General features: G+C 34.3%; 1 protein-coding gene across 1 annotated transcript; it reads right to left on the bottom strand.

Moving 5' to 3' along the window:
- Positions 1–1,000: 1,000 nt before the first annotated feature.
- Positions 1,001–15,623, bottom strand: Ndfip (Nedd4 family interacting protein). Its single transcript, XM_073089540.1, has 6 exons — positions 15,366–15,623; positions 15,187–15,277; positions 12,386–12,522; positions 7,899–8,028; positions 7,148–7,333; positions 1,001–6,220 (listed from the first exon to the last, which is right to left on the bottom strand). Exons 1-6 carry the CDS (start codon positions 15,366–15,368, stop codon positions 6,117–6,119), a joined length of 651 nt encoding a protein of 216 aa, XP_072945641.1. The 5' UTR covers positions 15,369–15,623; the 3' UTR covers positions 1,001–6,116.
- Between the last annotated feature and the right edge of the window lie 124 nt (positions 15,624–15,747).

Here is a 15,747-nt window from a genome sequence, read left to right as displayed (position 1 = left end):
TACAGTATAAGGATCTATAATTTGTACTGTGTCAAAGCTTTAATCGCGCTGAAAATTTTTAAAAGGTAAAAAAGTATTATAGGTACAAACTTAGTCGTAACTTTAACCCATTGATAAATAATTATCTGAGTTTTCTCAATCTCAAGTTAATTTTTTTCTGTAATTTATGACATTTTAAAAAGTCCCTCAAGCTTTGTAATAATTACATACTAAAACTCGTAGATTAAATATAACTTCCTTTTATAACAATATCTGACCTTCATTAGCTAAAAGCTCTGCCGGTTAAGTACCTATTGATAAAGCTTACGTGTAAGTCATAACAGACCAACCATCCGACCGTTATGTAAGTAATAATGTAGCACGCTAGGTGGAAATTATAATATTAGTAGGTGCATAATATGGGTAGGTATATTATCATCTAGGCGGGTGCTTAGATGTAATGAGCATACAGATAAAATGTATTTTTCAAATACAAAGTCTTTATTTGTAGAATAAGGTATACATTGGTGTTACAGTCAAGAATTTTCGCTCATTCTGCCATAAATGGCGTACAAATATAATTTTAAGTCGCATTTTATTCATGTGAAGAGTTGGATTACGGACATTCATAATCAACCCCAAACAGGATTGAATGTTATCCAAAGTTTCAGGCGTTATTACTATACGTCGTATAAAACAAAAAAAAAACCGTTAAATCTTTCCACGGCGTTAATTCAAATCATTTCAGAGATTCGTATGAGTCTACAATGTTAAATAATCATTTCTGTGACTGTCTTTAATCTTATCTTAAATATCTCATGATATTCCAAGACAAACAAAGAGGTGGCCAGCAACATGTACCATATAATATAAGTAAATGAAGCTTACAGATTATATTTTTAATAGTAGGTACATTCAAAGCACTTTGCACAGATGCAAATTATAGGTAATGTTTTTTCTATTTTCTTCACTTAATTTTGTGTGTAGCCATTTTATAATAGGATTAAAATAAAAAGCTTAATAGAGTTGAATTATAATTTATTTTTGTCTTTACGATAACGTTGACAATTTATTGTTATACAAAATAAATGTATACATAGCAAAATATCATCTAAACAACCTCGTACATAATGTGCAATGATAACACTGGCAAAAAGGTCTGTCCCACCAAAAACCAACATTTGCCAATCTTTAGATTTATTACAAAATTACCTCATTTCTAAAATATTGCGGTTTTTACCGATTTTATTGCGCATGATCTTATAAGAGAATCAACCAAGGGTTGTCGGATAAAGTAATTTTGTATTCTATAACATGAAAAAATAAATTGCCTGTCCTTTGCCAGTTTTCTGTGGGACAAATCGTTTATGGATCGTGTTTATAACATTAAAAACTTCTTTGTAATAGTCGTAAGACGAAATACTAGCACGTGGCTTTCCTATTAAGTATTTAAAGAAAAATATTCCACACAACACTCAAAATATTTGTTGAGCTTACGTAAACCTAAGTTATCCACAAGTTCGACAGGCAACAGCGGAGAATCAAGTAGTTATTTACAGTAGGACTACTTGTCCTAGAAATATGTAATTGATATTCTATATCAACCTTTATTTCTGTGGATGTTGTAGGAAGTGTCCAGAGTACAATATTATTTAGAAGCACTAGGAAAAGCGTCTCTCTTTGAAGTTATTAATAAGTTACGAAAAGAACATGAATATTCAAACATGGTGACTTTAGAAAAACTTTTATTTCTTAGCGGAGGTCTATGTGATGGTGTGGTAGTGCACATACAGTATGGAAAAGCGATTTATGGATTTGGTCATACATCTGACTTCCAGTAAGCCTGACTTTTCTTAAGCATTAACGCTTAACTTGTTGATCAAAAATAATTTGCAAAAGCTCCTATGCTTGTCTAATTCAATAATATTTATAATTTGTAAAGAGTATGTTTCAAAATATTTTCAATGGGGTCCAACAGGTGCTTAAAAAAAGGCAAGAACATAGTTGGTATTTACGTGGTTTATTTACTAGTAATAAAAAAATAATTGAGCAATTGTAACAATTTGGTTAGTATTGCTGCAGTGTGTTTTATTTTACTTTGCTTTAGTTTACAAAAAAAGTAAACAACTGTTTACATAATACGATAGCATATGTAGGTATTATATCGTTCTTTTGCGCTACATTGTTTGCGATGCCTTAATGGGATCTATGATTTTGGACTAAAATTATTGCGGAATGAAGTCATTTTAGTATGTAACGGGTATTTTTTTTAATTTCTTAATTACCGATATTTCAACCCAGTTACATGGTACGTGAGTACGTGATATCGGCAATAGAGTAATTAAAAAAAAAATCATGAATTATATGAATTATACGCATTTCATGAATTATATACTCGTTACATAGTAAAATCAATGGAATCTACATGCAATACCATTCTACTTTCGTTCATGTCCATTCAAAAACCTACTAATAACAAAGTGAGTCGCCAAAGGTTTGTAGTGCATGAATTCATAACCCACAGGGCTTATGAGTGGATAAAAATAACTTTTATGCATGCGTTTACGCAGGCATTCAACGCATATTGACTTGACGTTATGTAATGTCAATGTGAAAGATATTGTCAAATTCATACAGGCATATGCAGCTGACACATACAATAATACATCTGTGGAATATTGAATAATTTTACCGTAACGGAATTGTCCTCGCTCATATACTTATTTTAATATTGTTTACTCAACACGAAACCAATTTACAAATAAATGACGGCTAATAAGTTACGTGCAGAACACTATTCATATAATATACGCAACTTATTATTAATGATGCGATATCTAGATAACTAGACACTAAAAGTGAAGTGACACGCTTAGTCTAACGCCGGTTTCAGACTCACGCCGAGAACTCCCAAGAACCCCCGAGAAGCGTGAATGTGTTCACTTTCTTGCCTTCTCGTTCTCGCGCTCGCCTGTTCTCCGATCGGTGTCGGTATTTTGTCCGCTTCAAAAGGTTTCTCAGGCGGGAAAAGGGAACGGTATCACATTCTCCTTCGGTCTCAGTGCGACCGTAACATTGTATGTTGTTGTGTAGGTAAAGCCGCTGCATTGATGTCCGTTCTGAATGACGGTCGAGAATACGAATGAGAAGGTCGCATGAGTGTAGATGCCTTCTCGGTTCTCGCGTAATTTCTCGGCGAGACTTCTCGGGTGAGTCTGTAGCCGATTTAAGGATAAACCAAAGTAGGTACAATACATCTATAACTCTACTAGTAACTCTGAGAACTAGAACATTATTGCACTAATGTTAGTTTTTGGGTGCTACATCTAGATACATTTTAAAATTTAGTGCTAATTTATTGGTGAAAAATTTAATTCCATCTCGATACATAACAATTCACAGCTAAACCTTTTTCATTCAACGATATTATTGTATTGTAGTCATTACAGACAATTTAAACCCTGTTGATTCATTCAAATTCAAATTATTAGTATTATAAAAGATTCATATTGAAGTATTTTCGCATATGTTTGGATGTATATTTGTGACTAAAACCATTGTTTCTCAAACTTTACATTATCCCCTACCATTATACCCTAGGCTTGAGTCGATGCTACCTTTATTTTTAAATACTCTTTTGTCTTTACTTAATAAACTTTAATATTCATTGCATTCCTTGGGGGATGCGATCTAATTTGAGAAACAATGATTTAAGCCAAGCATAACCTTCAATTATCGCTTTAGTTTTAAACTAAAATTGATGAAATAAAATTTGTGTAATATTTGACTTGTATCTTGTATTTAAGATAATGTTTTAGTTAATAAAATATGCATATTATATTGAAAATATTAATTAATTTCAATATAGTTTTATAAGAAAAATGTGCCAGTTATATAAGAATACAATAAATCAAGAGAAAAGCACCCACAAAAATAATTCCACAACACACTAAAATAATCCATAACATAATATTTACACATGAAAATGATATATTTTTTATTTATGTTAATAAAGTAAAATATAGTTTAACTATCTTATAACTAAATATAAAGTCACAATTAAACAAAGACGAAGGAACGAAATAGACTTCTAATGAGTAATCAATTTTGAACTTATCAGGTTCAAAACGATTGAACCAGATGTTGTTTCCGTCCGAATAACTATCCAAAAATACAGGTAGCATGGAAACAAATAAATATAATATAAGAACTGATTTAGAACTTTTACCTTTTTACCATGTTGCCACTTCTGATGACTAAGATATGACTCAAGACTACTACGTGTAGGTTCGTCATTCGCAACTCACTCATAATTAAGGCGAATGTCTAAATTAAGGATCTAGACATCTACTTGACCAAGGATCGAACCTTGAAACCTGAGTTCTAGGTTTTTACGTGTCCAATGTAATTTTTTATAGTCCACGCCAAACTGCTGTCCGCTCTGAAGTTGTTGCGAACAGCTGTAGTCATACAATTTGCTATGGCGGCGCGATTCATTTCTATATTCAGAGCGGACTAGCAGTTTTACGCGGACTATACCAATTAGAAGTCTATTCCACTACTTCTATGAAAAGAAATAATATCTCTTAATAAACAAAACAAAATTTAAAACAATTTTATAATATTTTACACAATTTATACAGTTCGTGTATATTGTATTATTAACTAAAGTTACTTGTGCAAATTCAATTGTAATTGGAATTATATTATGTGGAAATGAAGTCTTCTATAATTTCTAAAATAACACAATCATTAAGTCAAGAGATTTTTATTTATTTGTAACTATATAATGATAATATACACTTGCAACATAATGAGAGTTAAAAAATACACCTTTATGAAAACTCACGCTAAAATAAATGATTCTAATTTTGTATATTTTTGGGAAATTGACTTTTTTGGAAAATTAATTACAGTTTCAATGCATCTCAGATCGATTGAAAATATTATTTTTATAGACGCGTAACCTAATCCGATCCTTTCAATCATAAAAGAAAGCTATATAACAGCTGAATAATATGTTTATTATGAGCAAGAAATCGTTTGCTCACCCAAGTATTAGGAAAACCGAAGAGTATTCTAAATTTCGTACATCAGAGGTGGCCTCGAATCTATGAGGTTCAAGGTGGGATTCAATTCCCAGACCCCTCGACCCAGAGGCCGATTTTCAACTACTAGGACTTTTGACGACCCGCGTGGCGGAGCGGTCACCATACCGGTCTGACCCGCAGAGGGTTTCAGGTTCGATCCCCGGACAGACAGATATCTAAATGATGAATTACGATTTCTGTTTCTGGGTCTGGGTGTTTATGTATTTGTCTATGTGTGTGTCCATGGCACCCACGACACAGGGAATCCTTGTGTGGGGCTGTGAGTGTAGTGTAGAAAGCGTACTGTTTTCAGTATGAAAAGTATTATAAAATTATTTCGTTGATTAGCATTTATTTCTTGTAATTACTCATTCTTTAATAAACGTTTGTAGGAAGCAAACAAAATTTTTAAAACTTTTCGTCCTTCCTAATATGTAAACAAGAATATTCAAACACCAACTAGTTTCGAGCTACCCACAATAAGCGTTTTACGTCTAATATATTTTATCTTTTTAAAACTTTTGATTATTATCAACAATTTGTACACATCATTGGTATTTTCTCACTGAATTTTCTAAAAGCATTTTTTTATTTTCGGAATAATTTATAATATGGTGTTTATAGCTTCATATTGATGTTACACAACTATGACAAGAGAATGACCATTTATAGTAACTTGGGGTAATTTCTGCGCTGGACTAAATCGTACCATTCAAATCGGTTTCATTTTTTAAGTGTCATATTGCATACTTGGAAAAAAATGGCCAAAAGTAGTCTGCAATTTGATTCATAAGGCATTTACCCCCAGCCTATATTACCCCAACTTACTCTATAGCATATTCAAGCAAATTGCTTCATAATATTATCCTTCATCTAACATCTAAGACTAAGGAATCGAAATTCATTTTAAGACAAACAGTGCTTCAGAATAGCCTCAAAACATTTACCGATTGAATTCGTACAACGCACGAATTAACAAACATATATCCATCCTTTTCACACATTGCGGGTATGTGCGGGTAGAAGTGAAATAGAAGCACGATAAAGTTAGTAGAAGAACAGCAGTCGCTCCTGGGCCGTCCCCGAGAGCAGACGCCACCCGCGCTTGATATTCAGGTACTGAATGACGGCACGAACGCAGATTAATATGCCTGAAAAAATCAAAGAATATTTACTATTTAATACACCGAATCGTAAGAAAGAAGTATAGTGATAATTTATAAAGCATAATTAAAAGTTGTCTTCTGAATTTGAAGTAGCGAACAAAGACAATGTCCAACGGGTGGTAAGTGGTCACTACCTCTAATGGACATCTGCCAACTTCACAAACAACAGGGTTTCTTAATGTAGGCGATCACAGATATAAATGAAATGAAGTCCTAGATAGCTAGGAATGTCTCCTCAAAAATATCTTAGCCGGCATCTGTAGAATTACTACGTATTTTATATTCGCGGGAGTCCGGGCGCGCATACGAGCGGCGCGGGCGATATATACGACGGCTAGGTTCCGACTGGTGGCGCTGCGATCGCTGCATGCGCGTGGGCAAAGATCCCGTTATGTAAAACAAAGGATCCTCCGTGCGCTCGTACTAAACTACCGATCGACCCGGCGATGTCTGTCGATTATTTATATTTAATGTGTTTTATATGTTTCGTGTGATGAATGACTGAATAATGTGTATGGTGAGTGAGGAGTGTTTGTGTAGATGAACGTACATATAATAAATATGATAAAATAAATATTGTGTAAAGTTCAAATATATAAAATATTGATATAATAATATATACGTAAGATATATGTCACCTACAGCATCCACTCTTTAATAGAAAATAATGAATATACATGTATAAAATCCCCCTCATGGTAAATGACTTCTGCCGCTCATGGACATCTGTAATCAATCTCAGATAAGATTCGATTCCTACTTGAGGTCGGCCTTAGATGCACCGCTACCGCAGATGAGTAAGTTGGAATGCCTCGGAAAAGTGAATGTACGTCAATATTACGTGCCAAGCACTAATGGTATGAACATAGTTGGCGCAGTTTTAATTTTATATTCTTAAGAAAAGTAACATACCAAAAGCCATAATAAGCCACCAGAGCCACGAGTTCTCGTGTGAGGCGAGCTCGGTGGAGTGCTTCACGATGAGGGTCCACTTCGCCAGGGACAGTCCAAAGCCGGCCAACGCACCGTAGCGACTCGCCACGGTGTGACAGAAGCACATGAGCAGCAAGAATCCGATCCAGTTAAACAGGAATGCCACTGGGGATAAACAGTTTAGATTAGTAGGCAGCTAGAAATTACAATGTTTATTTTAAATGTCTAGTGCGTAGTTGTGGATTGCGGGAACAATTAGGTGTTGACAAAAAGAGATACAAATAGTTTCGTTATTACCTATGTCTTAATCGTGGATATTTTTATATCACTTTAGTAATATATAAAGCTCCATACGCATGGATACTTCCATACGCATACGCATCCGTACTTTGAATCACACTATCGAAGTTTTATACACGAAATGAGACTATTAGAGCACGGCCGCTCTTCTGGAATGATCACCTCGCTTCGCTAGATCTTTGTTAGTTCATCACATAGACTTAGATTTCTTTCGCTACATCAGCACACAATTTAAGATTGTGATCCGTCATCACATTGACATTGTAACTATAACATTGACATTGTAACTTGTCAAAAGAAATTAACGCGCTTACGGTTGTACAAAGAACACACAAATTGGGTTTAACCTGTTAAAATTTAGACGAACTTGGCGACTCCAAAGCCGTCTAAAGTGAGCCACGAAGGACTAAACCATGTTGTAGATACTTACTGAAGAACGAAGTGAGGAACATAAGATCAGTTCCAAGCAGACTGTTCTCAGGATCGAGCTGCTCCGCAGTCGCCTCCGTCGGCTCCACAGTCACGAACGCCGCGAATGTCGGGTGGCCTGGTGGTGGGATCTGGAAGAATATGAACATCATGTTATATTAATGAAAAATATGCTATCTGTAACCAACGCCGTATAGGAAAGGGGTTCTATCTGAACTCAATCACAGTAGCCACTAATGAAGAGTAAGATAATGAAGGTAAGTAGGCTTGCCTTATATATGTAGGTAAACCGGCATCCACACCCTTCCACCATTTTGGTGGAACAATGTAGATGTAAGAGCTGCTTTACTTTGTAAATAGGTGTACAGGTGGTACTTCTCCAGTCGAACCATAGCCGTTCTACCACTGTTAAAAACCTTCAACATGGATTATAATCCAGGCCTCCTCCAGTTGTGGGGGAATGCTCAAAAATGGCATATTTTAAAATAATCTCAATGATATAATGTGTAAAATTGTACATTTTTAGGCTCCTATTACGTTTCTAATGAGCAAGGGTGTCATGACGTCAGCTAAAGGAAAGGTTTCTATAGACCGTATAATATGATGTCTGAGTAATCCATATCATCAGAAAAATATGTTCACCTAAACGTATCTAGAACTCTATTTACAACTTTTAGCCTTTCATTTATCTCTTCTGGCAATAAGTTAACAAACTAAACAAAAAATAACACCAAAATGTAGGGCATCTTATCTCGTTACAATTTCCTCTTTTCATTTCGAAATATTAATTAGGAAATAAGAGCAAATAAATATTATTGTGATAACACATAAGAGATCTTTTGCTACCGTCACATTGAAAAATTCGTGCACAAATCAATGTTTACTATTTAGTACATATTCTATTCCTAAACATTGAAACAACAAAAATAAATATGACATATTAAGTTTGTTGAGCAAGTGGCCGCATTTATTGTCACAATGATAACATGTAAAGAGTTCCGGGTTCATCCCTGGCCAGGTTAACAAATTTAGATTCCTGGTCATAATTTGGTTATTTTTGTTTCTGTCTTTGTCTATATTTATGTTTAGCATCCATGAGACTTGGCAATTTGATGTAGGTATGACTATGAGTGTGGAATATAGTTTCACCTAGGAACCTTAGACTAAGTCCCGAATTAAAATAGAGATTCTCTAAAAACAATTTTGTGTTCAAATCAATCATGTTATACATATATGACATAGATAAGAATATGTTTCTTATATAATATTTTACGGGCGAGTGTTGTGAAATTGCTAAACAGTATCGACGCCACCGAACGCGAGTCATATCTTGTATCTTGTTGACTTAAGAAACTATCAACAATCTATTAAACATTATATCACGAGTATTCTTTGCAAAAGGTTATATAGATGTATTTTCCTTTTGTTCCATTTATATGTACAACATAATATGTAAGTTTCTTCAGAACGTAGGGAGAAAAGTCGTTTGTAGGATTTATTCTTTTTATAATATTAACAAAAGAGCATACAGTCCACCTGCTGGTAATCTGTACTCAAGCTCAGATAGAATTAAGAGTCCCATTTGAGATCGGCCACAGCTATATAGCTACCATAATTATTGTGGGTTAAGTTTAATGTCGCCTGGGATAATGTCTCTCTTACCACTTACCACACGTTTGAAATCAGAACACGGCAACGCGCTACACTGCTGTTTGCAGCAAATAGCGGCGGTGGTGCCTTCAGAGTAGCTTAGGTAGAAACAAGTGTGGCGATAGTCCCGGAGGAGAACTACGAAGCAGTTTACCAACTTCAAAAAGTCCGGAAAGTGATAATTAAAATATAGATCTTATTTAGGTTTTCCCAGAATTTTGTTCGTGTAATACGTTACATCGAGATAGGTTTTTTCCTACAGTTCAATATGAAAACTAGGTATCTTATATATAAAATTCTCGTGTCACAATGTTAGTTACCGTAGTCCTCCGAAACGGCTTTACCGATTTTCACCAAATTTTATATGCATATTCAGTATGTCTGAGAATCGGCTACTATCTATTTTTAATACCCCTAAGTGATAATGGTTGTTCAACCTTAACATTTTCTTATTTATATGGCAACACAACGTTTGCCGGGTCAGCTAGTATTTTTATATAATTCAGGATACCGTACCCAGTGGTGAAACAGTAATGGATTATGCTCTTTCCACTGCTCTTCTTGCCACACACTCCTATATACTTTACATGCATTCTTCATTCTTTTGACTCGCGCTAAAAGCGCCGGGCAGGACGAGCGGCAAGACAAGTACCTAGACCATAACGAGTAACGCATCCACACTTCGTTCACACTGCCTTCTTTCCTCGCTATTTCTCCTACTGGTAGTGTATGGCCGTAGCATTATGATAAAATCGCGTAGAAATGTCTAGGTAAAACGTGTCAAGTATTCGAAGGTTGTAATTAAAATATCTCTATAAATCACCACGGATATATCAATAACGTATCTATCTGTAGATATCCGCGTAACAATTTATGCAAGTCGCAATACTAAATGGATGCAATGCCTTGATGTTTACTGAGACGAGGAGCCGTTTCGCTTACCCTGAGAATTATGCACTTAACTTAAAATAGTTCCATTGTTCATTATTCTTAGTTATTTGTAAGTGATTATCATAGTGATATTTACTTTCGAAGGCAGGGATAATATGCCAATATGTTTGTGGTGTAAAGGGTAGTAACTCCCGCCCATGCACATTTGTAATCAACCCAAGATCAGATTAGAATCCTACCGAAGTCGGGTACAAATGCCAATATATACCAACGTACCCTTGAGGAATAAGTTAAAACTCCTTGGAAAAGTATGTCTCCCTTACCACACCCTACAAACCGGAACACAGCAGCGCTGATGACTGTTGTTATTAGGCAGAAAAAAGTCTGGCGGTGGTGCATCCGGCGTTGAACCACAAAGGGTTTAACCAATTTAAACGTCATTAGTGTTATAGTCCGAGTAAAACTGCTGGTCCGCTCTGAATATAGAAATGAATCCAGTCGCCATAGCTAATTGTAGGACTATACCTGCTCGCAAGAAATGCATAACCGACTAGCAGTTTTGCGCGCACTATAAATGTGTAAAAATTCCTAGTAAAAAGCGCAAAGTGGTTAGGATTAAGATAAGTTACTATGTATTAATCTCTATTGTTCACGTGAACATGTTATCGTCGGTACATACATATAATAAGAACCTTAACTGATAAAATGTAGTAAACAGTGATATAGATGTTTCTATCTGCTATTTCTAGTTGTTGTATGTTATATTCGAGTGAAACTAAAGAATTTAAAAAGATATGATATACCTATTTTTTAACCAACTTCAAAAAGGAGGAGGTTTCTCAATTCGACCGTATATATGTTTTTAATAGATATTTTCATGAAATTATGGGTCTAAAAATATGAATTATATCTTTGTAGCAGAGTAGTTTAGTTGATTTGTTAGATATAGGTACTTATTTAAACATAAATTCCTATTTTTATTCACTGTTTTTATTTTTATAATATTTATTTTTATGTTTATAAAACATTTCGATATATCGAATTAAGTTAGTGTTCGAAAACAGAAAAGATTAATTTTCCAATAATATTATATTTTTTAATTGTTGCTTATCTTAATTAAGCATTTACCTTCCACAACTATACCAAATCTTAACAGTATAACTATGTATAAAAAGTATACTTAGATATATGAGAATAATAAGGCAGATTATAAAGCATTCAGGAAGAATATTGACAAAAATAATTGCATTTTTTATAAACAATCTCTGAAATGCACTGATCCAATCTTCAGAATAATCTCAAAGTGTACCCATCCCATTTAAAACGTTTTTTTAATGACAGTAAAGTAGAGAACAAGCATGCAGTTCACTTTATTTTATAGTCCGCGTATAACTGGTAGTCCACTCTGAATAAAGAAATGAATCGCGTCGCCATAGCAAATTGTATGACTACACCTGCTCGCAACAACTTCAGAGCGGACTAGCAGTTTGGCGGGGACTGTAAGCGACTATTGCCGCCCATGCACATCTGCAATCAAGCCCAGCTGAGATAAGGTGAAGATCCTAACATTATTTGCTACTCCTGAGGGTTACCACATCAGCACTGAACACTGCTGTTATTAGGCAGAAATAGCTGTACCAGTGGTGTCTTTTTTTATAATATAGAAGTAGCAGACAAGCATGCAGTTTACCTAATGGTAAGTGGCTACTGCCGCTGATCTGTAATCAATCCCAGATAGGATTAAATATCCTACCTGAGGTCAGCCACAGATGCGCCGCTACTCCTCAGGACTTATCTGGAACGCCTCGGAAAAGTATGTCAAATCAGCGCTAAATACTGCTGTAATTGGGTACAAAGTTGGGTACAAAGTGATGGGCCCCTCAAGAATTGAACCACATAAGGTTCCTAACCTTCAAAACTTATGATATAAAAATAAATAAACCTCACCGGTTGTGGCCCCTCGCCCTCCAGCTGCTTCTCGCGCTGCACTTCCTCATATGTGGGGAGCTTGGAGTTAGCAGCGATGTCATATGGAGGCGGAGCCGAGAAGTCAGCTTGTGGTGGCGGTATATCATTTATACTGCCTGTAACAAACATAAATATTGACTTATAAATTGCTTCATAAATGTATATAAATTATTAATCATAAATTGTCATACCGATTCAGATTGGATGACGTTAATAGTACTAGTAATATCTGAAAAGCAGTGATAGTCTACTGGTTTGAAACTCAGCCTTTAGATTAGAGGGTTTGAGGCTCCAATTCCAGGCTGTAAGCCTTTGATGATTGAAAAAAAAATGTTGAATGAAAACATTATAATGATTACCTCAATAGACACATCAATATATTTGTGCAAAGTCAAGTCTAGTCTAGTCACTTGGCAAGTATGATGGACTATATTCTAAACTCCGCTTTCTCTGAGAGGAGACCAGTGGCCAATAGTGAGACAGTAATGGGTATATGAAAGAATGTGCATTGAAGGCTTATGGTTGAGTTATGTTAGTTTAGTTAAATTTTAGACCCAAGGTAAAACTGTACAATTCAAATTGTAGGCAAATCTGGCTACATTTAAAAAAATTGGCAACAAAATCAAGTACACCATTTTCATTAAAGTTGCTAATTTTAAAATAATAATATAGCCAATTTAGCCTACAATTACAAAAACAAGTTTTTAGAACAGAGGCTTTAAATTAAAATATTATGCTTAATATCTAGCATACATTATAATCTTGCAACCTGAATAAACATAGAATGTGTGTGGAATGAGACAATGTTTACAAAACTTTATACAAAGTTTATGTGGACCATATGTTATTATTATTGTACGGATAACAACCCCAAATTCGATTTCTAGTCAGACACATATGTAGTCTTTGTAAGCAGTGATAGCCTAGTGGTTAAGAAACGCGGCCTCTCGATTGAGGGGTCCGAGGTTCAAATCCCAGGCACGCACCTCTGATTTTCAAATTTATGTGCGTATTAAAAATTAATTATCACTTGCTTAAACGGTGAAGGAAAATATCGTGAGGAAACCTGCATACGAGTACCTGAGAGATTTATAAAAAAAAAAAAAATAAAAAAAAAACTTAAAAGGTAAGTGAAGTCTACCAATACGCACTTGGCCAGCGCGGTGGACTATGGCCTAATCCTTCTCATTCTGAGAGGAGACCCATGCCCAGCAGTGGGACAATAATGGGTTGATGATGATGATGATGATGATGATATGTATGACCCAGGAAACCATAGTATCAGACTATAGATAAAGAAAACACTAAGATTATGACATGGATTTGTATTTAATATATTTTATACATAACTCCTAATACTTAGCATGCATGTAAACTAGTGTCTTTAATCTGCTAGTCACTGTAAATAGACCGACATTCAATAGTTGAAAAAAGGTGCTTCCTGTGAAACCTACACTAACAATACTACATTTACTACACTGTATACTGTAGTGGCTGATTGTCAGCCCCCAGTTAATGAAAGTTCTATATAAATAGAATAGTTGAAAAAAAAGAATTAATAAAATCGGTCCACTAATGGCGGAGTAATTGGTGTACATACATAAAAAAAAAAAAAAAAGATACCGGCCGAATTGATAACCACCTCCTTTTTGAAGTCGGTTAAAAAGTAGTAAGCACTGGCAATCATCACCATGTATAGCTTTTGCAATTTTTTAAGAATGTTCGAGGTGCAATTTGTTTTTTTTTTTTGAGAATGTATCAGTCATTTCATTCAAGACTGTTTATGTTATAGCAAGCCAATGAGAACAATGAGCATAGAAACCGGTATTGGTAAAATAACACACATACAGTTACAATTCTACATATTATTGTATCTACTTTCATGAGAGATAAGACATAAACAAATAGTGAATATATTTTTTATGAATTACAATTTTGTATTGACTCACACATGAATCATGTTTGAGAGAGGAAGAGAATGAATGATTTATGAGTGTAACAGATTAGATAAGTGAAAATCACAGATTATTATATATTGGGTATATGTAATAATGTGATATGATATGTCAGATATGATTTTAAAAAAGGAATTATCATTAATATAGTAAATATCAATTCTGATTATGTTTTAAGCTAGTCATGATAATATTAAAGACTAGCTGACCCGACAAACTTTGTACTGCCTCAACATCTATTTATCAAATATATTTCATATAAAATATAGCCAAAGTTACTCATGGATAATGTAGCTTTCGAATGGTGATAGAATTTTTAAAATCGGTCCAGTAGTTTTTGAGCCTATTCATTATAGTCAAACAAACAAACAAAGTTTTCCTCTTTATAATATTAGTATAGAAGTATAGATAAATGTGAGTATGCAATGTTGTGCTTTACAAGTCTGATCTAGCTCTTGTCAGACCAAAATAACAAAAATCATAATAATGTACACTAACTTGAAAGTATAATTTTAATGAATTAATTATTATGCCAATTAATTATTATCAATAGATCTATGAAATGAACTATAGCTGTATTTTTTTTCAATGTGTTGGTACTTATGTATGTATGCTACAGTGACTACTTTACATAGCTCATTCTCCTATTAGAAATCATTTTGTGTACTGAAATTTGACTATTGATTTTTAGTATTCCCTATATTATGTACATAACATATTATTAATTACTTTGTAAAAACAGTTGAAATAACAAGTATTTGAAATGTTTCTAGATGATTTTTAAATCACTCCTTATGATTCTTGACATTGAATACTCGAACTTACTTAGAAAGGGAGGTGGCATATTGGTGTCCATTGGGGCCGGAAGAATGACCCTAAGGTGCGACATCGGTTCAATATCACCGCGCGTTTGATTCTGCAACAATAAAAACACTTTCACACAAACTCTACGCAGCCAGTTACATAAATAAATAAACAATTTACCACTGTCAAGAACCACATACCATGTTTTATCACGTCACTAGTTTCACGGAATAATGTGAACTCAAAACGTATTATCACTGTATCACCGAAACGTTGTATCTAAACACAATAGGACATACGTTCGCACATTATTTCAAGGTTCCACTACAATTTATTGAAGCACTATAGATCGTACAGTATAATGTACTGTACAAATACATACACTTCACTTGACCCGAGTGAAATATAGAAATATTCGAGAATACGAGCAAATGACACTTTGATTTATGACATTTATATTATTCTATAATAGTATAGTGATGTGATCAATGTAAGTTATTATTGAAGATAATAAATGTAATCCTACCTATTTGTATCCTATTAGATTTTTTTAAAATATTATATAAGATTTGTATCAATATT

Source organism: Epargyreus clarus, unplaced genomic scaffold (assembly GCF_041222505.1).
Source record: "Epargyreus clarus isolate Ecla_fem2 unplaced genomic scaffold, WU_Ecla_fem_2.2 ptg000029l, whole genome shotgun sequence".
Taxonomy (NCBI): domain Eukaryota; kingdom Metazoa; phylum Arthropoda; class Insecta; order Lepidoptera; family Hesperiidae; genus Epargyreus; species Epargyreus clarus.
The sequence above is the reverse complement of the archived record's forward strand: the minus strand, read 5'-3'. Positions and strand labels throughout refer to the sequence as shown.